General features: G+C 60.8%; 1 protein-coding gene across 1 annotated transcript in view; it reads left to right on the top strand.

Moving 5' to 3' along the window:
* CAD (carbamoyl-phosphate synthetase 2, aspartate transcarbamylase, and dihydroorotase) overlaps nt 1-20,940 on the top strand; it is a 21,431-nt gene extending 491 nt beyond the window's left edge. Inside the window, exons 2-43 of the mRNA XM_008050190.1 lie at nt 700-829; nt 1,758-1,900; nt 2,051-2,192; nt 2,384-2,555; nt 2,715-2,900; nt 3,079-3,191; nt 3,418-3,563; nt 3,800-3,931; nt 4,064-4,297; nt 4,404-4,625; nt 4,804-4,992; nt 5,233-5,357; nt 5,515-5,645; nt 9,249-9,361; nt 10,300-10,544; nt 10,723-10,969; nt 11,211-11,309; nt 11,441-11,665; nt 11,767-11,949; nt 12,099-12,317; nt 12,565-12,732; nt 13,207-13,389; nt 13,851-13,955; nt 14,629-14,868; nt 15,034-15,115; nt 15,347-15,513; nt 15,655-15,819; nt 15,962-16,093; nt 16,253-16,454; nt 16,803-16,993; nt 17,218-17,358; nt 17,538-17,645; nt 17,795-17,891; nt 18,332-18,376; nt 18,465-18,634; nt 18,740-18,814; nt 19,214-19,426; nt 19,602-19,727; nt 19,877-20,032; nt 20,123-20,224; nt 20,395-20,489; nt 20,573-20,940. Of these exons, the coding sequence (XP_008048381.1) occupies nt 700-829; nt 1,758-1,900; nt 2,051-2,192; nt 2,384-2,555; nt 2,715-2,900; nt 3,079-3,191; nt 3,418-3,563; nt 3,800-3,931; nt 4,064-4,297; nt 4,404-4,625; nt 4,804-4,992; nt 5,233-5,357; nt 5,515-5,645; nt 9,249-9,361; nt 10,300-10,544; nt 10,723-10,969; nt 11,211-11,309; nt 11,441-11,665; nt 11,767-11,949; nt 12,099-12,317; nt 12,565-12,732; nt 13,207-13,389; nt 13,851-13,955; nt 14,629-14,868; nt 15,034-15,115; nt 15,347-15,513; nt 15,655-15,819; nt 15,962-16,093; nt 16,253-16,454; nt 16,803-16,993; nt 17,218-17,358; nt 17,538-17,645; nt 17,795-17,891; nt 18,332-18,376; nt 18,465-18,634; nt 18,740-18,814; nt 19,214-19,426; nt 19,602-19,727; nt 19,877-20,032; nt 20,123-20,224; nt 20,395-20,489; nt 20,573-20,675 (6,462 nt within the window). The 3' untranslated portion in view covers nt 20,676-20,940. The remainder of the gene's footprint in view (nt 1-699; nt 830-1,757; nt 1,901-2,050; nt 2,193-2,383; nt 2,556-2,714; nt 2,901-3,078; nt 3,192-3,417; nt 3,564-3,799; nt 3,932-4,063; nt 4,298-4,403; nt 4,626-4,803; nt 4,993-5,232; nt 5,358-5,514; nt 5,646-9,248; nt 9,362-10,299; nt 10,545-10,722; nt 10,970-11,210; nt 11,310-11,440; nt 11,666-11,766; nt 11,950-12,098; nt 12,318-12,564; nt 12,733-13,206; nt 13,390-13,850; nt 13,956-14,628; nt 14,869-15,033; nt 15,116-15,346; nt 15,514-15,654; nt 15,820-15,961; nt 16,094-16,252; nt 16,455-16,802; nt 16,994-17,217; nt 17,359-17,537; nt 17,646-17,794; nt 17,892-18,331; nt 18,377-18,464; nt 18,635-18,739; nt 18,815-19,213; nt 19,427-19,601; nt 19,728-19,876; nt 20,033-20,122; nt 20,225-20,394; nt 20,490-20,572) is intronic.
* Nucleotides 20,941-21,460: the final 520 nt, after the last annotated feature.

The following is a 21,460-nucleotide window of genomic DNA, read 5'->3' as shown; positions in this document are numbered from 1 at the left end:
TTTTTGATTTATTGTAGAGATGAGGGCTTGCCAAGTTGCCCAGGTGGGTCTCAAACCCATGGGCTCAGGCAGTCCACTCACCTCAGCCTCCCAAGGCGAGAGATTACAGGCTGAGCCACCGAGCCCAGTTGTCACTCTGTTCTTAATCGCTGCCTTGCGTATTTGCCTGTTACCTTGTTTTCTGGCTCCCTAAGTAAAAAAGGAACATGGTGAAGACAGGGATCCCATCTTTCCTGCTCCCTGCCTCTTCCCTAGCGTCGAGAGGCCTGCACCTCTACCGTGCGGTGTGGGAGACATCTGTTGACTGGTGCCATGTGCCTTGCTCTTGAGTTCACAAAGACACAAATGCATATTCGTAATACAGTGTGACTAGCAAGCGAGAAGTGGAAATAAAGCGTTTGATGAGCTCTAGGGGCAGGCATAAGGTACTTTAGGTGTGTGTGGGTGGCGTCACAGAAAAGGGGGGATTTGTGACCGCTTTCCGTTACCAGCCCTGCACCCCAGGCCCGTGTGTTCAGTGTTTCACATGGGGGACGGTGTTGTTGGTTAAGGGAACTATTGTCACAAATGCTTCGTGTGTTGAAGGAGTGACAGGTTGTTCGTTGTGGCTGAGCATACCGTGTTTGGCCACACAGTGGAACAAAAGTGCCGTGGCGAGTCTGTGGCCCTGGGCTTCTCACGGTCTCCTTCCATCCGCAGTGGTTTGAATCCTCGGGGATCCACGTGGCAGGACTGGTGGTGGGAGAGTGCTGCCCCACGCCCAGCCACTGGAGTGCCACCCAGACCCTTCACGCGTGGCTGCAGCAGCATGGCATCCCTGGTCTGCAAGGTAGGGTGGTGCACGCTGCACGCCCAGTGGGAGGGGAGGGCAGGCTCTGGGGCCAGATTGGCATCTGGGGCTGGGGGGAAGAGCCGAGCTGCTTGGATAGAAAACTTTCACTGCAGCAAGGAAATAGTATCGTTACCTTGGGGCTCATCTTATCTCACGACCACCATCACTTCCCCTAGGTTATCCTGAAGCAAATCCACAAATGGTTCAATAGCTATGAAAAATGAGTCTTTTTTTAAAAAACATAAGCACTGTGGCATTATCATATCTCTAAAAAGTTGGTAATGCTTTAATATCAAATGTCCAGGCAATGTTTAACGATTTCCCCAATTACCTACATTTTTCTTACTGTTTGTTTATTTGAATCAGGCTCCAAACAAGGTTCACGTGTTACATTTGGTTAGTGTGTCCTTCAGTGTAGTCTAAGGACCCTGTAACCTACTTGACCAAAACGGGTTGTCTTTCCTTAGAAGACCTAAGTCTGCATTGCGGCAGCTATGTTCTTTTTTTTTTGAGTTGGAGTCTTACTCTGTCGCCCAGACTGGAGTGCAGTGGCCGCTCCTGGCTACCACAGCCTCGACCTGCTGGGCTCTGGCAATCCTTCCTCCTCAGCCTTCCAAGTAGCCGGAATTACAGGCATGCGCTACCACGCCCGGCACAGCTATGTTCTTGTGGTGTCATCGAGTGTGTTCTTTTCTTTTGATGTCATTTTCTGTAAATAAATTCAAGCTGGGGTTCAGCTGAGGGGTGGTCGTTTTGGCAAGAACACCTTGTGGTAGTATACTTCCATGAGGATGACTCAGGGTTTTGATGCCCATAGAACGGGCTGTGTGTCACTCAGGGCTCTGGATTGGAAGTGCTTCAGGAAGTCTGACCTCACTGACTGGGTTGGGGGTGTGTGACCTTGGAGGCCATGCTGTCTTGACAGGAGTGGACACTCGTGAGCTGACCAAGAAGTTGCGGGAACAGGGCTCTCTGCTGGGGAAGCTGGTCCAGAAGGGGACAGAGCCCTCCTCCCTGCCGTTCCTGGACCCCAATGCGCGCCCCCTGGTGCCAGAGGTCTCCATCAAGGTAGAGAGGGAGAGTTGCTAGTGCTGTAGTTGTGCTCTGCTTGCACCCAGGTAGACGCATGGGATGCAGGGGCCGGAGGCGGTGTTGGGGAGGATGTAACCTGCACCACGAGCCAGCTGCCCACCATCGCCCCTTACGCCTCTTGCACAGACCCCACGGGTGTTCAATGCAGGGGGTGCCCCTCGGATCCTGGCTTTGGACTGTGGCCTCAAGTACAACCAGATCCGCTGTCTGTGCCAGCGTGGGGCTGAGGTCACGGTGGTGCCCTGGGACCATGCATTCGACAGCCAGGGTGAGTAGCGGGGGCCTTCCTGGAGCCTCAGACAGTTGGGCTGGAGGACATATCCCTCTGTCCGTTTGCCAGCAGTTCATGTGAGCGCCATGATGAAGATAGCGATCAGAGCTTGGTGCTGTCCCCGGAAGGGCTCCAGGTGTGTCTTCTAGCGAACTGCTGGTGCTGACATCACCTTTCTGCCCATCCAGAGTACGAGGGTCTCTTCCTGAGTAACGGCCCTGGTGACCCTGCCTCCTACCCCCACGTTGTGTCAATGCTGAGCCGTGTCTTGTCTGAGCCTAATCCCCGGCCTGTCTTCGGGATCTGCCTGGGACACCAGCTGCTGGCCTTAGCTATCGGGGCCAAGACGTACAAGATGAGGTGGGCCCACGCTTGTGGTGCGAGGGGCGGGTGTCGTGGGAGGGGCGGGGCGGGTGTCGTGGGAGGGGCGGAGCTGGTGTCGATGGCGTTGGAGTAGGAGCAGGGCTGGCGGGCAGTGCCGTGGGAGGGGAGGCCACGCCATGAGGTATCTGTTTCCAGGTATGGGAACCGTGGCCACAACCAGCCCTGTCTGCTGGTGGGCTCAGGGCGCTGCTTCCTGACATCGCAGAACCATGGGTTTGCGGTGGAGACCGACTCCCTGCCGGCGGGCTGGGCTCCTCTCTTCACCAACGCCAATGACGGTTCCAACGAGGGTCTTGTGCACCACAGCCTGCCCTTCTTCAGGTGAGCCTGGGTGGCGCGGGCGGGGGTGGGTGGGTCCGTGCAGCTGAGAGCCCCACGGGCCTGTGGGTGGGAAGGGAAGAGCGGGTTGGCCCTGTGTCCTCCATCCCCTGGCCCGCCTCCAGAGCCGCCGGTGTCGTCCAGCGGCCACAGCGGGCTCGTGCTCCAATCTGCCCCACAGCGTCCAGTTCCACCCAGAGCACCAGGCTGGCCCTTCAGACATGGAGCTCCTTTTTGATGTCTTTCTGGACACTGTGAAAGAGGCCATAGCTGGGAACCCCGGCGGCCAGACAGGTGAGCCCCTGAGTGGTGCTGGGCTGTGGCTCCTGGGTGGGCGTGAGATGGGTGTGCCCCATGGGGTCGCACTAAGGGTCAAGGCAGTGGGCACCACGTCTGTGGGCAAGAACCTGGGCACGGGTCTGGGTTCCACCTTTCCTCTGCACTTGCAGGTGTGTGCTTTGCCTCGACTCTTGGAAGCAAGGGCGAGGTCCTGCTCTCACGCTCTGACTTGTTTCTGCAGTGCGCGAGCGGCTGACTGAGCGCCTCTGTCCGCCCGGGACTCCCACCCCTGGCTCCGGGCCCCCGCCACCACGGAAGGTGCTGATTCTGGGCTCAGGGGGCCTCTCCATTGGCCAGGCTGGCGAGTTCGACTACTCTGGCTCTCAGGTCCTCATGCTGGTCCCTCCCTGAGGGGGTGGCCCTCGGGAAGGGGTGGAGCCTTATGGGAGGGCAGAGGGGAGAGCCCTGCGTAGGGAGGAGGTGGCCCCGCAGGTCTGCGGATGAACGGGGAGGTAAAGCGGGAGGAACAGAAGCCAGCTGCCGGTCGAGAGTCGGGGCCGCCGGTTCCCGGCTGTCTGCGCCTCGCCCTGCTGTGGGGGCTGAAGCGCCATTCCGTTCTTCAGGCGATTAAGGCCCTCAAGGAGGAGAACATACAGACGCTGCTGATCAACCCCAACATCGCCACGGTGCAGACCTCACAGGGACTGGCGGACAAGGTCTACTTCCTCCCCATCACACCTCACTACGTGACCCAGGTACAACTGGGGCCAGGCTGCCCTGATGGGACCACGGATGGGCAGGGTCCAGGGTCGCTCTGGCCGTCTGGGCCTCCTTGCCCACTCTCTTCCCCAAGTCCTCGGCACCTGTGACGCCTCCTCGCTCCACAGGTAATACGGAACGAACGCCCAGATGGGGTGTTGCTGACTTTCGGGGGCCAGACTGCTCTGAACTGTGGCGTGGAACTGACCAAGGCCGGGGTGCTGGCCCGCTATGGTGTGCGGGTCCTGGGCACCCCCGTGGAGACCATCGAGCTCACGGAGGACCGGCGCGCTTTTGCTGCCAGGATGGCAGAGATCGGAGAGCACGTGGCCCCCAGTGAGGCGGCCAGTTCTCTGGAGCAGGTCCGAAGGGTGGCCGGGTGAGGCTGGGGGCTGCCCTTGCCTGCACATCTGCTGTCTCCGGGCAGCTGGGGGTGACCTGGCTTTCCGTTTCCTCCGTGTGTCGCAGGCCCAGGCAGCCGCCGAGCGACTTGGGTACCCTGTACTGGTGCGGGCGGCCTTTGCCCTGGGCGGCCTGGGCTCAGGCTTTGCCTCCAGTAGGGAGGAGCTCTCTGCTCTGGTGGCCCCGGCCTTCGCCCATACCAGCCAAGTGCTGGTGGACAAGTCCCTGAAGGGGTGGAAGGAGATTGAGTACGAGGTGGTGAGGGACGCCTACGGCAACTGTGTCACGGTGAGTGGGGGCTGCCAGGCAGCACGAACTCCCGGGGGTTCAGAGACCCAAGCTGGGGTCTCAGGGCTCTGTGTCCCCAGACCCAGGTTGAGTGCAGTCCTGGGTGACAGACTCCGGGGGGAGCCTCCTGCCTCTCCCAGTGCCTCTGGCAGTGACCGCCCCAGAGCCCCCTTCACAGGTGTGCAACATGGAGAACTTGGACCCCCTGGGCATCCACACTGGGGAGTCCATCGTGGTGGCTCCAAGCCAGACGCTGAACGACAGGGAGTACCAGCTGCTGCGGCAGACGGCCATCAAGGTGACCCAGCACCTTGGCATCGTCGGGGAGTGCAACGTGCAGTATGCCTTGAACCCCGAGTCTGAGCAGGTGAGGCCCTGCTCCTGGAGCAGGTGTTATAGCTGCTCTCTCCTCCCATTGCTTCTTAGGCCTTAAGGTCAAGGGGCCTTTTGCAGACTTGGACTAGAAGCTGGGGTCCTCATTGCTGGGCTGGGCTTTGGGTGGGCCCTTCTGCCTGGGCCTGTGGGGAGGGCTGATGACTGTCTTCTGAGAACTCGGAAACGGGGCTTCGGGGCCAGGCGTTTGGTGAGTCTTCCTCTCTCTCTGCAGTATTACATCATTGAGGTGAATGCCAGGCTGTCTCGCAGCTCCGCTCTGGCCAGTAAGGCCACAGGCTATCCCCTGGCCTACGTGGCAGCCAAGCTGGCCCTGGGCATCCCCTTGCCTGAGCTTAGGTACGAGCATGTGGAAGAAATCACACTGGGAAGAAAACACTCAGGGATGGGAACTCGGAAAGGGTGCTGGCAGGGCTTAAGGGGACAGGAGAGCCATCTGGAAGCTCACCCTCTGCCCCCGCCCTCCTTCCTGGCACTCCTACCTGCTGGCTCCCAGGAACTCGGTGACAGGGGGCACAGCCGCCTTTGAGCCCAGCCTGGACTACTGCGTGGTGAAGATTCCTCGCTGGGACCTCAGCAAGTTCCTGCGCGTCAGCACAAAGATCGGGAGCTGCATGAAGAGTGTTGGTGAGGGCACACGCTCTCGGCCCATGGGCTTCCCGGGACTGGGAGTCCCGAGCATCAGAGCTCCTGGCCTGGCTTTTCACTGCTCGGAGCGTGGTTTCCAGGAGCCAGGAGAACCCTTTCAGATTGGGGTGGGTGGCGTCCCTGCCGGGGGAGGCGGTCACTGGGAAGTCTGGGGTAGAGTGTGGTGGGGGACACGGCCAGCAGGCCGTCCCGTCTTCTACAAGGAGTGACTGAGGTGCCACTGGAGGAGACTGACAGGGCCGAGGGACCACAACTGAAAGCCGGCCCGTCCCCATCTGCGTGGCCTCTGTTCCTCCGTGTCGCCTGCCCTGTGGGAGGCCAGGTCCATGGAACTCACCCTTGTGGCCTTTTGCTTGTGGCTTCATTACAGGCTGTCGATGCCAGTGACATTTTCTTCACTGTTAGTGTAAATACAGAACTCAGGAACCGTGACTGCAGTTTCCTGTGATCCCTTCTAAATCCCACTGAGCAGGGTGACAGCCAGTCTTGGCGTACTGCCTCCAGTGGCCCTTTCCGACTCAGTCACTCAATGAAATGAAACATTTCCTGGCTTGAAGTTTAGACCAGAGCAGGACATCAGAGACCTTTTTGATAACAAGGATACTAGTGAACAATGGACAGGTGTAGCAGTGACCCACAAAGCAGTGATAAAGCATGTTGAACTTGAGTTAATGTGGTTTAATTTTTTTTTGGAGACAAGATCTCACACTGTTGCCCAGGCTGGAGTGTGATGGCACAGTCATAGCTCACTGTAGCCTTGATCTCCTAGGCTCGGGTGACCCTCCTTCCTCTGTCTCCTGAGTAGCTGGGACTGAAGGCCTGAGCTTTCATGTCCAGCTACTTTAAAAAAAATTTATTTTGAGTTGGAGTCTCACTCTGTCCCCCTGGCTGGAGGGCAGTGGCACAATCATGGCTCACCAGAGCCTCAACCTCCTGGACTCAGGCGATCCTTCAGCCTCAGCCTCCCGATAATGGGACTACAGGCATGTGCCACTACACTTGGCTGATTGATTGATTGTGGAGATGAGTTCTTGCTGTGTTGCCCAGGCTGGTCTTGAACTCCTGGGCCCAAGCAATCCTCCCACCTCAGCATCCCAAAGTGCTGGGAAGAGGGGCATGAGCCACTGCACCCGGCCTAATTTTAAATTTTTATGTAGAGACAGGGTCTCACTGTGTTGCCTAGGCTGGTCTTGAACTCCTAACCTCAAGTAGTCCTCCCACTTTAGCCTCTCAGCACGCTGGGATGAAAGGCATGAGCTACCACACCTGGTCTAATACGCTTCTTGGTTTGGTCCCTTCAGTTGCCTTAGACTGCTCCCTGAGACATCTCAACCACAGCGAGAATGCACACGTACCAAAGTGCCACCTGCTTAACGGAAGAGAGCACCTCATCATGCACTAGGTTTCTGTTTAGAGCAGTAGTAGCCTTTGTGTATTCATTGATTGAGTTGGAGTCTCTGTTGCCCAGGGTGGAGTGCAGTGGCATGCTCTCGGCCACCGTAGCCTCGACCTGCTGGGCTCCGGTGATCCTTCCACCTCAGCCTTCCAAGGAGCTGGAACTACAGGCTCATGCCAGCTAATTTTTTGATTCATTGTAGAGACCAGGTCTCGCCATGTTGCCCAGGCTGGTCTTGAACCCCTAGGCTCAGGCAGTCGTCTTGCTTCCCAGAGTGCCCAGAGTTCCCACGCCGCCCAGCCAGTAGTAGCCTGTAAACAAGTCTAAGCTCAGATATTATTTTAGAATTTTTAGAAATCCTACAAGACTGCCAATTTTTTCCTTCTGGAGATGTATTTCTGTTATGTGAAAATCAGAATAAACATGGGAATGAAGCCATAATTAAAATGTGGCTAAAAGAAGTGACTAAAAATAGGACAAAGATCAATACCTACATGAGACACTGGAATGTTTATATCTATTCGTACATTTTTGGAATGCAATCTCTGGTAACTTCTTGTAACTTTTATCATACAAATAAGACACAAATAATACAAAAAAGAAAAGAGCTGGGCGTGGTGGCTCACATCTGTAATTTCAGCACTTTGGAAGGCTGAGGTAAGAGGATTGCCTGAGTGCACAGGTTTGAGACTGGCCAGGGCAACTTGGTGAGACTTCGTCTCTACAGTAAATCAAAAATTAGGGGTGGCTTACACCTGTGGTTCCAGGCTGAGGCAGGAGGATCACCTGAACCCAGCAGGTCCAGGCTGCAATGGCTGTAAGCGTGCCCCTGCACTCCAGCCTGGGTGAAAGAGTGAGACTCTGACTCAGAAACAAGAAAAGAAAATCACTCATGATCCATCCACTTCCTTAATACTACTATCAGCATTGTGGTGTTTTAAAAGCTTTTTAAAGAAGTGGAAATGCTAGGATTATAAATAAGGAAATACCATTGGCAAGAAATACTTGGAGCTCTTAGCATATGTGGTCAGAGAACGTGAACAAAGCTTTACAGAGGAGGAGGAAATCAGTAAGCAAACATGGGGAAAGGAGTTTCTCCTCTTTAGTAAATAGAATTCTAGTTAAAAGGAGACACCATTTTTGCTTATTTTGTCTTGAGTTGGAGTCTCACTCTGTCACCCAGACTGGAGTACAGTGGCCGCTCCTGGCTACCGCAGCCTCGACCCACTGGGCTCCAGCGATCCTTCCGCCTCAGCCTTCCGAGTAGCCGGAATTACAGGCATGCATTACCACGCCCGGCTGATTTCTTTTTTTTTGGATTTATTGTAGAGATGAGGTCTTGCTGCCCAGGCGGGTCTCGAACCCGCGGGCTCAGGCAGTCCACTCACCTCAGCCTCCCAAAGGCACGGGATTACAGGCTGAGCCACCGAGCCCAGCTCATTTTTGCTTATTAGCAAAAACCATCTAAGATGATTTTGCCTACTTAGGAAGTTGGTTAAATTTATACTTCTTCAAACTTCTGTGAAGCAATTAGTACTTGTCAAGGGCCATAACTGTATCTTACCTATTGCTCCTGCACTTCTGGAAGTTCACCCTAAGGAGATCATTCAAAACAGAAAACATCACAGCCTCACAGTGACCAATGCTTAAAAGCTAAATGTCCTTTCGTAAGTTGACAGCTAAATTATAGTAAATCACACAGGAATTAATCTGGTGTTTACAGGGTCACAGCAACGTGGGGACGTGCGTATAAGTAAATTAGGTTTATACCATGATCACATATAAGACATACCTGTGGGAAAAGTTCAGGGAGAAAAACCCTTAAAATGATTGTTATAAAGGTGATTGACTTTGGATGGATTCAGGGTAGTGGGACCATCTTCCTGTCATCCAGACATCTTTAAAGTTCTAAGGACTGAGATGGGTTCCAGATGGTGGCGTCACAGCATGGGTGAAGCAGGCCAGATGGCTGGACAGCCTTCGGTGCTGGGCCACCCTGCAGATTCCACATTCACTAATAAGCACAGAACCTGCGCTCACCTGTGGAAATGGTGGGGAGGAGCCGTGAGCTGTGATTTCTTGATAGAGACACCAGGAATCTTGCCGGCAGAGCCTAGGCTGTGAACCACAGGCACTGTGGGCAGTGTCTTCTCCCAGCCCTCAGTCCCTTTCTCCCTTTCCTCCAGGTGAAGTCATGGGCATTGGGCGTTCGTTTGAGGAGGCCTTCCAAAAGGCCCTGCGCATGGTGGATGAGAACTGTGTGGGCTTTGACCACACGGTGAAGCCAGTTAGCGACATGGTAAGCAGCCCCTGAAACAGGCCTCCTTCTCTACACCAGCCATGGCGTCTCACCAGCAACACTAGCAGCAGTCATTGGATTTTTTTGTTTGAGTTTGAATTTGAGTCTCACTCTGTCGCCCAGAGTGGAGTGCAGTGGCCGCTTCCGGCCACCGCAGCCTCGACGTGCTGGGCTCCGGTGATCCTTCTGCCTCAGCTTTCCAAGTAGCTGGAACTACAGGCGTGCGCTATCCCACCCAGCTGACTTTTTGATTTATTGTAGAGATGAGGTCTCACTGCCCAGGCGGTTCTTGAACCCGCGGGCTCAGGCAATCCACTCACCTCAGCCTCCCAAAGGCCCGGGATTACAGGCTGAGCCACCGAGCCTGGCGGAATTTTTTTCTTTTTGAGATGGAGTCTCACTCTGTTGCCCAGGCTGGAGGGCAGTAGGGCATGCTCACGGCCACCCCAGCATCAACCTGCAGGACTCAGACAACCCTTCTGCCTCAGTCTTCCAAGTAGCCAGAAATACAGGCATGCACTATCACGCCTGGCTAGTTTTTGATTTATTGTAGAGACAAGGTCTTGCCAAATCGCCTAGGCTAGTTTAAAACCCCCTGGACTCAGGTAGTTCTCTCGCCTCAGCCTCCCAAAGTGCTGTGGTTACAGGCATGAGCCATCATGCCCAGCTAGGTTTGTTTTTATGGTGAGGAAGCCGAGTCTAGTGACACCGCTGAAAGCCACACAGCCAGCAGGGGCAGAGCCAGGCTTCGAGTCCTGGCTGGGTGCTTGTGGAGCCTATGCTCTGGGTACAGTCTCCCTTTCCCAGCCCAGCGGCAGCCACGCGAGCTCTGGGGCGTGGAGATGCCAGTGGTAGGCCAGGAGGGCCTTTGCCCAACGTGCTGAGGTCTGCCTCGGCGCGGTCCTTCTGTTTACCTCCATCTGCCCTGTCCTGGCTAGGAGTTGGAGACGCCCACAGACAAGCGCATCTTTGTGGTGGCAGCGGCCCTGTGGGCCGGGTACTCGGTTGACCGTCTGTACGAGCTCACGCGCATCGACCGCTGGTTCCTGCACCGCATGAAGCGCATCATAGTGCACGCCCAGCTGCTGGAGCAGCACCGCGGGCAGCCTCTGCCGCCAGACCTGCTGCACCAGGCCAAGTGCCTGGGCTTCTCAGACAAGCAGATCGCCCTCGCAGTTCTGAGGTCAGAGGCAGTGGCCAGGGCTGGGGCGGGCAGAGTGGAGCCCTTAGTAGGGAGGGAGGGAGGCAGTCAGCTGTGGAGGCTGGAGCCTTCGTCCCTGGGGTCTTCTGCTCAAGCCCCAGCCCTGGGGTCTGGCCCGCTGCCGCTCCCTGGGCCTATATCTCCGTCCCGCCCCCCACAGCACAGAGCTGGCTGTTCGCAAGCTGCGGCAGGAGCTGGGCATCTGCCCGGCCGTCAAGCAGATTGACACGGTGGCCGCCGAGTGGCCTGCCCAGACCAACTACCTGTATCTGACGTACTGGGGCACCACGCACGACCTCGGCTTCCGGACGCCCCACGTCCTGGTTCTGGGCTCCGGCGTCTACCGCATTGGCTCCAGCGTGGAATTCGACTGGTGCGCCGTGGGCTGCATCCAGCAGCTTCGGAAGGTCTGCGCTCATCTCTCCCTGCTTCCCTGCTGTCTGTCCCACTCTGGCGGTGGCCCATGCTGCCCCTTCCTTTTGTCCCAGGGCTTCAGGTGGGGCCCTCTGGGGCTACCTCTTGCACACCATGGTGCGTGAGTCCAGCACCATGCACCCTCCCTCCCTGGGCGGGCATCCTGCTCAGGCTTCATGTCTCCACGGGAATCTCCCACTTGATGGCTGCCCACTGGCCCCCTCCGTCTTACAGATGGGCTACAAGACCATCATGGTGAACTACAACCCGGAGACCGTCAGCACCGACTACGACATGTGTGACCGGCTTTACTTTGATGAGATCTCTTTTGAGGTGAGGGCCACAGGCGACAGGGTCCAGCCGGATGGGCCAGTGACTCAAGGGCCCTGGATCAGGGGGGTGGGCGAGCTGTGAGCAGGTGCCTTGGTCCGGCCCTTCGGTTGTAGCCGTCTCCCTTGCGGCAGGTGGTGATGGACATCTACGAGCTGGAGAGCCCCGAGGGTGTGATCCTGTCCATGGGTGGGCAGCTGCCCAACAACATGGCCATGGCCCTGCACCGGCAGCAGTGCCGGGTGCTGGGCACCTCCCCGGAAGCCATCGACTCGGCCGAGAACCGCTTCAAGTTCTCGCGGCTCCTCGACACCATCGGGATCAGCCAGCCGCAGTGGCGCGAGCTCAGCGACCTGGAGGTAGGTGGGCTGGGCCTGTGGCTGACCCATGAGGGGGGGTCACCGGGGGGGGGCCTGCGGAGGGGTGTGCCGTGAGCCCCGCTGAGTGCCTGTCCTTGCAGTCGGCGCGCCAGTTCTGCCAGGCCGTGGGCTACCCCTGCGTAGTGCGCCCCTCCTACGTGCTGAGCGGTGCGGCCATGAACGTGGCCTACACCGACGGGGACCTGGAGCGCTTCCTGAGCAGTGCGGCTGCCGTGTCCAAGGAGCACCCCGTGGTTATCTCCAAGTTCATCCAAGAAGCCAAGGTGGGAGGCACAGGCAGGTCCCTGAGGGTGCGCCTGGCCCCGGAGGAGACCCCCAGCCCTGCAGGTCGTGGGCACGGTGGGCTGAGAAGGCGGGGGCCATACGCAAAAGGGCCCTTGCCCTACATCACTTGGCCTGTGGCCCCCACCAGGAGATTGATGTGGACGCTGTGGCCTGCGATGGTGTGGTGGCTGCCATTGCCATCTCTGAGCATGTGGAGAACGCGGGCGTACACTCGGGCGATGCCACGCTGGTGACGCCCCCTCAAGACATCACTGCCAAGACCCTGGAGCGGATCAAAGCCATCGTGCATGCTGTGGGCCAGGAGCTGCAGGTTACGGGCCCCTTCAACCTGCAGCTCATCGCCAAGGTAACAAGGTTGCAGGGGAGGGCCTAGGGCCGTAGCTCCCCCAGGAACTGCGGTGCCACCAGGCCGTGGGGCCCTACACCAACCCGCCCCACCCGAGTGGCAGGGATGCTGGAGGGAGGGTAGCTGGAGCCACCGTGGGGCAGGGTGTGGGACAGTCGCCTCGAACCCTGCCAGACTGTCACCTGCAGACTGGTGCCAGGGTCAGGCGGGGCCACCCGGCGAGGCCTGACCCGCCCTTCTCGGCCAGGACGACCAGCTGAAGGTCATCGAGTGCAACGTGCGCGTCTCTCGCTCCTTCCCCTTCGTCTCCAAGACCCTGGGCGTGGACCTCGTGGCCGTGGCCACCCGCGTCATCATGGGGGAAGAGGTGGAGCCCGTGGGGCTCATGACTGGCTCTGGCGTTGTGGGGGTGAAGGTGAGGAGGGCACCTGGGATGGCTGAGAAAACGGCACTCCCCGCAGAGCAAGCGTCGGCATGTGACCTGGGCACTGCCGCACGGCACTGCCAGCTTGGAGGGAGACGAGGTGGCCCCATCCCTTAGCCACTTGCACTCTGGTCCTGGGAGCAAGAGGAGTTTCCACAAACAGCTCTGTTAGTAACAGCCTGGGACAGAACTACTTACTGCGATACGAGCAGAATGCCATGGGAGTTTAGAGATAGGAGATGCCGCCTCCCGCACGGCAAGCCAGGAAGGCTGAGGGCGTGTGTGGAGGCGAGGCTTGAGGGACTGCCAGGCTTTGGTCTGTAGCACGTGGGGCCAGACACAGCCTGAGCAGAGCTGCAGGAGACCCAGGCATGCAGGCTGCAGCAGGGCCTTGGGGCAGCCCTGGTTCCCTCATCTGAGGGGAGGGTCCCCTCGAGCTGGCCGTCTTCCGTCCTGCTCCCTCAGGTGCCGCAGTTCTCCTTCTCCCGCTTGGCGGGTGCTGATGTGGTGCTGGGTGTGGAGATGACCAGCACCGGGGAGGTGGCCGGCTTTGGGGAGAGCCGCTGCGAGGCCTATCTCAAGGCCATGCTCAGCACCGGCTTCAAGATTCCCAAGAAGAACATTCTGCTGACCATTGGCAGCTACAAGGTACTAGCATCCAGGGAGGCCAGTGGAGCTTGGCTTAGGGCAAGCTGACCTTGGGGTCCAGGGAGGCCACCAGGGTTTAGCTTGGGGTCAGGCTGACCTTGCGGTCCTGGGAGGCTCGGCTTGGGGCCCAGCTGACCTTGGGATCCAGGGAGGACATCAGGGGCTTGGTTCAGCACCAGGCTGACCTTGGGATTCAGGAAGGCCACTGAGGACTTATCTCAGTGCCAGGCTGACCTTGGGGTCCAGGAAGGCCACCAGAGATTCAGCTCGGGTTGGGGCTGACCTTGGGGTCCAGGGAGGCCACTGGGGGCTTAGCTCAGGACCGGGCTGACCTTGGGGCCCAGGGAGGCCACCAGGGGCTCGGCTCGGAGCCAGGCTGACCTTGGGGTCCTGGGAGGCCACCGGGGTTCATCCCAGGCGAGGCTGACCTTGGTGAGCCCCCTCCCACTGCTTGTTTCCAGAACAAGAGTGAGTTGCTCCCGACCGTGCGGCTGCTGGAGAGCCTTGGCTACAGCCTCTACGCCAGCCTGGGCACCGCCGACTTCTACACTGAGCATGGTGTCAAGGTAGGCCTTTCCTAGGCGGAGGGCGTGGCTTGCTCTTACTGTCACATGATACTGAGGGCTCCGCGTATGAAAAAGAAAACTCAGAAAAGACTGGGGTATCTCCCTGCTGCCGCCCTCATCAGGCGCTTTTCCTGCCGGAATTGTGTGTGGTGTGTACATGCGGCTTGGGCTTCTGGTGACCTGCCTCATTTCACGTAGTCTGGCACCTCTTGTCAAGAAACACGTTGCCTCCCGGGCTCAGTAGCTCAGCCTGTAATCCCACGCCTTTGGGAGGCTGAGGTGAGTGGATTGCCTGAGCCCGCGGGTTCGAGACCCGCCTGGGCAGGGAGACCTCATCTCTACAATAAATCAAAAAATCAGCCAGGCATGGTAGCGCGCGCCTGTAGTTCCAGCTACTCGGAAGGCTGAGGCGGAAGGATCGCTGGAGCCCAGCAGGTCGAGGCTGCGGTGGTCGGGAGCGGCCACTGCACTCCAGTCTGGGTGACAGAGTGAGACTCCAACTCAAATTAAAAAAAGAATGAAACACGTTGCCTGTGGCACGTAGGTGGTCCGGGTCCCCACCTTGGGGGTCCTCATCTCCTCGTCAAAGACTCCAGGCCAGCTCCCCTCTATCAGGCCGGCCTTCCCGCCCCTGCTGGGCTGAGCCGGGCCTGACCGTGACCCGGGTTGGCAGGTGACGGCCGTGGACTGGCACTTTGAGGAGGCCGTGGATGGGGAGTGCCCGCCGCAGCGCAGCATCCTGGAGCAGCTGGCCGAGAACCACTTCGAGCTGGTGATCAACCTTTCCATGCGTGGGGCTGGAGGCCGGCGGCTCTCTTCCTTTGTCACCAAGGGCTACCGCACACGGCGCCTGGCCGCTGACTTCTCTGTGCCTCTCATCATCGACATCAAGTGCACCAAGCTCTTTGTGGAGGTAGTGGCCAGTGCTGCTGGCGGGAGGGGCGGTGACCAGGGCAGCCGTGCGGGAGAGCCTTGCGGCTGCGGGGGATCCCAGATGGGTGTGGAGCGTGGGGCCTCTGCCTGTAGCCCCTAGGACCACTCTTCCCTGAGTCGGAGCTGACGTGCCTCCCACCTGCAGGCCCTGGGCCAGATTGGGCCGGCCCCTCCGCTGAAGGTGCACGTGGACTGCATGACCTCCCAGAAGCTCGTGCGGCTGCCCGGTGAGTGCATCCTCAGGAGAGCTGGGCTATGGGCACAGAGCACCTGCGTGGGCCGGGCAGATGGAGGTCCAGAGTCCTCTTCGCCCACCCTGAGTCCTTCCTTCCTGGGCACCCCCACAAGGAGCCTCGCTGCCTCTGCCTGTGTTGGCTGCCGCCGCTTCCCAGCCACCCTGGCTCTCCCTGACGTCCCGTTCCCGAATATTCCTCTGATCTTGCTGCCCACGTCCCCAGGGTTGATTGATGTCCATGTGCACCTGCGGGAACCCGGTGGGACACACAAGGAAGACTTTGCCTCGGGCACTGCCGCTGCACTGGCGGGGGGTGTCACAATGGTGTGCGCCATGCCCAACACCCGGCCCCCTATCACCGACGCCCCTGCGCTGGCCCTGGTCCAGAAGGTGAGATTCTGCCTCTTCCTGCCGGTGTTGGAGACCCACGGGCCCCCGGCCGCCCTGAGCCCTTTCCCTCTGCCCCCTATGGGCCCAGGCTAGCCATTGTGGGCACAGGTGTCACCAGGCTTTGCCTCTGTGTTCTCCCAGCTGGCAGAGGCTGGCGCTCTCTGTGACTTCGCCTTGTTCCTTGGGGCCTCCTCTGAAAACGCAGGGACCCTGGGTGCTGTGGCTGGGTCAGCGGCTGGATTAAAGCTGTACCTCAATGAGACCTTCTCTGAGCTGCGGCTGGACAGTGTGGCCCAGTGGATGGAGGTAGGTGGCACCGGGAGGGTCTGCCCAGCTACCTGGCTTGGGGACCCTTCCAGGCAAGCTGGCAGCAGTCAGGGTGTGGGAGACCCAGGGGCAGGACCGTTGCAGGGTCCGCACACCCCTCATCTGTTCTTCCCACTCCCAGCACTTCGAGACGTGGCCGTCCCACCTCCCCATCGTGGCCCACGCTGAGCGGCAGAGCGTGGCCGCCGTCCTCATGGTGGCCCAGCTGACCCAGCACTCGGTGCACATATGTCACGTGGCTCGGAAGGAGGAGGTGAGGGAGCCCGGAGGTCCTGGCGCCTGGCCGGTGGCACCAGAAGTCAGGGTGGCCTTGAGGGTGGAGTGCTTACGTCTGCCTCGGCGTTTTCCGAGCAGGGATGCCGGGAGAGTGTGGCAGGGCAGGGCAGGGCCTCTCTGACTGCCTGTTTCCCAGATCTTGCTGATCAAAGCTGCCAAGGCGCGGGGGCTGCCAGTGACCTGTGAGGTGGCACCCCACCACCTGTTCCTGAGCCAGGATGACCTGGAACGCCTGGGGCACGGCAAGGGGGAGGTCCGGCCTGAGCTGGGATCCCGCCAGGACGTGGAGGCCCTGTGGGACAACATGGCTGTCATCGACTGCTTCGCCTCGGACCACGGTGAGAGAAACCTGCATGTGCCCCTGCCTTGTGGGGCTGTGCCCAACTCTGCCGTGGGCAGCGCCGCACAAAAACAGGAGCCAGGCCAGGGCCCTAACGCCAAGGGGGCAGAGCTGTCCCTGTGAGGGCCCAGCCTGCACACACGCCTGGTCTGGCAGGCGCTCATAAGCCCTCAGAAGGACGAACAGGCGGGGAAAGAGGCCGTGGGTGCGTGCGGGCCCAGAGATGGCAGCAGGCCCGTGCCCTGGAGGCACAGGCCTTGGGGTGGTTGTGGGCCAGAGGCTGTGAGGCGGGTGCGTGGGCCTTCCCAGACATGGAGGTGACGGGCCCGGGTGCTGTCCTTCCCAGCCCCGCACACCGTGGAGGAGAAGTGTGGGCCCAGGCCCCCACCCGGCTTCCCGGGGCTGGAGACCATGCTGCCGCTGCTGCTGACCGCAGTGAGCGAGGGCCGGCTCAGCCTGGACGACCTGCTACAGCGGCTGCACCACAACCCCCGGCGTATCTTCCACCTGCCTCCCCAGGAGGACACCTACATAGAGGTGGGAGGCCGGGGGGCTCAGGACACCGATGGGAGATGGGAGCTGAGGGGTGGGGGACCCATGTGCAGCTGGGGGCGGGACGCCCACGTAGAGGTGGGCAGGCTGGAGCGGGCAGGGGGCCAGGACGGCTGCGTGGAGCTGGGGGAGGCTGGAGGGGGTAGGGGTTCCAGCCCTGGGGACTGTCACCCGGCGGCGTCCCCAGCATCGCTGTGTCCCCTGGACAGGTGGATCTAGAGCATGAGTGGACGGTCCCCAGCCACATGCCCTTCTCCAAGGCCCACTGGACTCCGTTTGAAGGGCAGAAGGTGAAAGGCACCGTCCGTCGCGTGGTCCTGCGCGGGGAGGTCGCCTACATCGACGGGCAGGTGCGTGAGTGGCAGTGCCTGTGTCCGGTGGCAACGTCTTCCCAGCCACTGTCCTGCTCCCACTGGAGCCACCTGTCCCCAGCGAGGCAAGGGTGGGCACAGTGGCCTTGCCCAGGCGTGTTGTCCTTGTCAGTGGGGCTCTGCTCCCGCCTCACTCCCTGCCTGCCCTCTGCCTGCAGGTTCTGGTGCCCCCGGGCTATGGACAGGATGTTCGCAAATGGCCTCAGGGGGCTGTGCCCCAGCCCCCGCCCCCACCTCCAGCACCTGCAGCCAGCGAGATCACCACGGTATCCATGGTGCTTCTGGGCGGGCGGGGGGCTCCCTGCTTGACCGCGTTCCTGGTGGCTCAGCAGCCATGGGGCCTTCCTCGGGGGATGGTTTGCAGTGGGCTTGGGTCCGTCACTCTGCAAAGCACTTGGCATTGCTGTCCCTTCAGACACCTGAGAGGCCCCGCCGGGGCATCCCAGGCCTCCCTGATGGCCGCTTCCACTTGCCACCCCGAATCCACCGAGCCTCCGACCCAGGCTTACCAGGTAAGAGGGTTCTATGCTGCAGGTGTGTGGCGTTGGGTTCTCTGTGTCCAGTACCACGCCTGTGCCCGCTTGCCTGTCCTTGCCCATTCCCTTGCCTGGTCTGGCCCCCCGCCCCCCTCTAAGCCCCAGCATGAGGACATCCACGCCCCTCACAGGCCCTTCTCGGTTGTGGGCAGCTGAGTTCCTCCACCCGGGAGCCACAAGCCTGCGGGGCAGCCGCGTGTGGGGTAAATGCAGCTTGTCGGTTGGTGTGACTGGCCGTTCCTCTTCGCCCTGGGCGTGTGTCTGTCCCGAACAGCTGCGCCCCTGCCCTCCCTGCCCCTAACATGCAGCGACTGCCATGAGTCGGTTAACACGCACCGCGGTCTGGAATCCTGGGAGCGTGGGGTCTTGTTCAGACCGCAGCCATGTGCTCATGCCTGCTCCTGCCCTCTTTGCAGCCGAGGACCCAAAGGAGAAGGCCTCTCGGAAGGCGGCCGAGCTCGGTGAGACTCCAGACCGCCCGCCGTGGGGGCCTGACCCTGCCTGGGCGGGGGCCCTCTGACCAGCCTGTTTTGCCCATCCCCGCTGCAGAGCTGATGGGAACCCCTGATGGCACCTGCCACCCTCTACCACCAGTGCCTAGACAGGCGTCACCCCAGAACCTGGGGGCCCCCGGCCTACTGCACCCCCAGACCTCACCCCTGCTGCACTCATTGGTGGGCCAACATATCCTGTCCGTCCAGCAGTTCACCAAGGATCAGGTGCCTGGGGCCGGGAGACTGGGGACGCCCAGAGCCCCGAGGGCTTGGAAAGCGGGGCCATGCCCTGCCGTCCGCTGCCTTCAGCTGATGCAGGGCCTTCCCTAGATGTCTCACCTGTTCAACGTGGCACATACGCTGCGGATGATGGTGCAGAAGGAGCGGAGCCTGGACATCCTCAAGGTCGGCGCTGGGGCTGGGGCTGGGGCCGGGCCGTGGCGGGGTCCCAGTGTATGGGTCCTGCCCTCGCTGTCCAACATGGCCTCTGCTGCTCTGGGTCTTCCCCAGGCCTTCCCTCCCATGGCAGGGCTCCAGTGTGGCAGCGAGACCCAGCAGCCACCCCCTGGGCTGTTGGACCTGTGCTGTGCAGGAGAGCGTGGGCGTGTCCTTGTCTCACCGGCACTCACGCCTTGTGGCGGCCTTTGGGGGCAAAGCCTTTAGCTCCTGACACCGACGGAAGCTCAGGGCTCCAGCGGGTCCTGGGGAGGTCTGGGGGAGAAGGGTCCTCACAGCGCCCCTCGTGGGGGGCACACCGTGTGTTCCCTGAGGCGAAGCACTCTGAGCTGCTCCCCGCCCTCTCAGGGGAAGGTCATGGCCTCCATGTTCTACGAGGTGAGCACGCGCACCAGCAGCTCCTTCGCAGCAGCCATGGCCCGGCTTGGGGGCGCCGTGCTCAGCTTCTCTGAGGCCACGTCGTCCGTCCAGAAAGGCGAGTCCCTGGCGGACTCTGTGCAGACCATGAGCTGCTACGCAGATGTGGTTGTGCTCCGGCACCCGCAGCCCGGGGCGGTGGAGGTGAGGCTGCCAGGGCCTGGGGTGGCAGGAGAGGGCGGGGCCCAGGTAGGGACCTGGAAGGGGGCAGAGGTGGAGCCCAGGCAGGGACCTGGAAGGGGGTAGGGTGGGGCAGAGTGGCAACCCCCGGAGAGGAGCTGGGCGGATGCAAGCTACTCTCACTGTGCTTGCTTCCCAGCTGGCGGCCAAGCACTGCCGGCGACCCGTGATCAACGCTGGGGACGGAGTGGGAGAGCACCCCACCCAGGCACTGCTGGACATCTTCACCATCCGTGAGGAGCTGGGCACAGTCAACGGCATGACGGTGAGGCCGGGGTGGCTGGGCCCCAGGGCCGCTGCTGGAGGGGACTGTGGGTGGGGCCCCACGCAGACATGCCTGGAGGCGGCAGGCTGAGCTCTGTGGCGTGGGGGAGGAGGGCACTGGGCCAGGCCCTGTGACCGGCCTCTCCGCAGATCACGATGGTGGGAGACCTGAAGCATGGCCGAACAGTACACTCCCTGGCCTGCCTGCTCACCCAGTACCGCGTCAGCCTGCGCTACGTGGCGCCCCCCAGCCTGCGCATGCCACCCAGCGTGCGGGACTTCGTGGACGCCCGGGGCACTAAGCAGGTGAGACCCTCCACCCTGCTGGCTGGGGCCGGGGCCAGGACTGGGGCTGCGGGCTGCCGGCGCTGCTCACTGCGGCCGGTCTCACCCCAGGAGGACTTCGAGAGCATCGAGGAGGCACTGCCCGACACCGATGTGCTGTACATGACTCGCATCCAGAAGGAGCGGTTTGGCTCTGCCCAGGAGTATGAGGCGGTGAGTGCGCCCTGATCGGCGCATGTGCCTGAGAAGGGAGACGCGCAGGAAGCTGGGTAGGGCCGAGGCCTCACCTGCCCTGCAGCTGTCACTGGGCAGGGCGGAGGCCGTGGGAGCCCGGCCGTGTCCTCCGACCCCGCCCGAGCCTCACAGTGGCCCGTCGCCCACAGTGCTTTGGTCAGTTCATCCTCACGCCGCACATCATGACCCGGGCCAAGAAGAAGATGGTGGTGATGCACCCCCTGCCCCGAGTCAACGAGATAAGGTGAGCCACGAGGGCAGCCGGCTGGGCGTCCTGGGCGGGCTGCCCGCGCTTCCAGGAAGCCAACTCCCGTCCTCCTTTTGCAGCGTGGAGGTGGACTCCGACCCGCGGGCCGCCTACTTCCGCCAGGCTGAGAACGGCATGTACATCCGCATGGCGCTGCTGGCCACCGTGCTGGGCCGCTTCTAGAGCCGGGCCCAGCTCTGGCGGCTTCTTCTCTTCAGGCCCAGCTGCTGGGCAAGTCCAGTGCCCCCCACGGGGGCAGCCACTTAGTCGGCCCTCTGGCGTCCAGAGAGCTCACGCGTGCGGCCCACGCTCTGGGCTCTGGACCGGCACTCGAGCGGCGCAGGGCCTCGGGTGCTGGGCCCATCTGCCCGTCTCCATCCCCGCACCTTAAGTCTGTACGGTCGCTTTTCTACCGACTTAATAAACGGCTGTGCTGCCTTGACTCCTGCTTCGTCGTGTCATGGCCATGCATGTGGGAGGACGGAGCTTTTTCTAGAAGACGGACCAGAGCTCAAGAGCTCCCTCACTGGGCTGAGCGGCGGGCTCTGCACTTCCCGTGCTGCCCTTTGGAGCTCTGCCAGCAACGTGTCACTCTGTGTGGAGTCCTGTGTCATGGCTTCGAGCTTGCCTGGACTCCAGCGGGCATCAGCCCCCCTTGCTCAGGGCGCTTACACTCAGTCCTGACGCCAGTTCTACCCCCTCCCTGAATACCGGAGATCTTCTGACCTGGATGCCTGCTGGGGCCTGCAGGGGCTCATTGTCCTCTGGGCCTCAGATGGCCGAGGCCGCTGTGACATTCCCACAGTCTGGCCCTGCGGCAAGCCCCTCCTGACGCGCTGTGGGCGCGGTTGGGTCCTGGGGACTTGGCTCAAGGACTCTGGAGCAGGGGCTGGGTGGCATTGTATGTCGGCCAAGGCCTCGCTGTAAAGGCCAGTGGCATAGAGTAATCTCTTGCACCAGCAAGGTTC

Source organism: Carlito syrichta, unplaced genomic scaffold (genome assembly GCF_000164805.1).
Source record: "Carlito syrichta isolate Samal-C Ts95f unplaced genomic scaffold, Tarsius_syrichta-2.0.1 Scaffold143181, whole genome shotgun sequence".
Taxonomy (NCBI): Eukaryota; Metazoa; Chordata; class Mammalia; order Primates; family Tarsiidae; genus Carlito; species Carlito syrichta.
The sequence above is the reverse complement of the archived record's forward strand: the minus strand, read 5'-3'. Positions and strand labels throughout refer to the sequence as shown.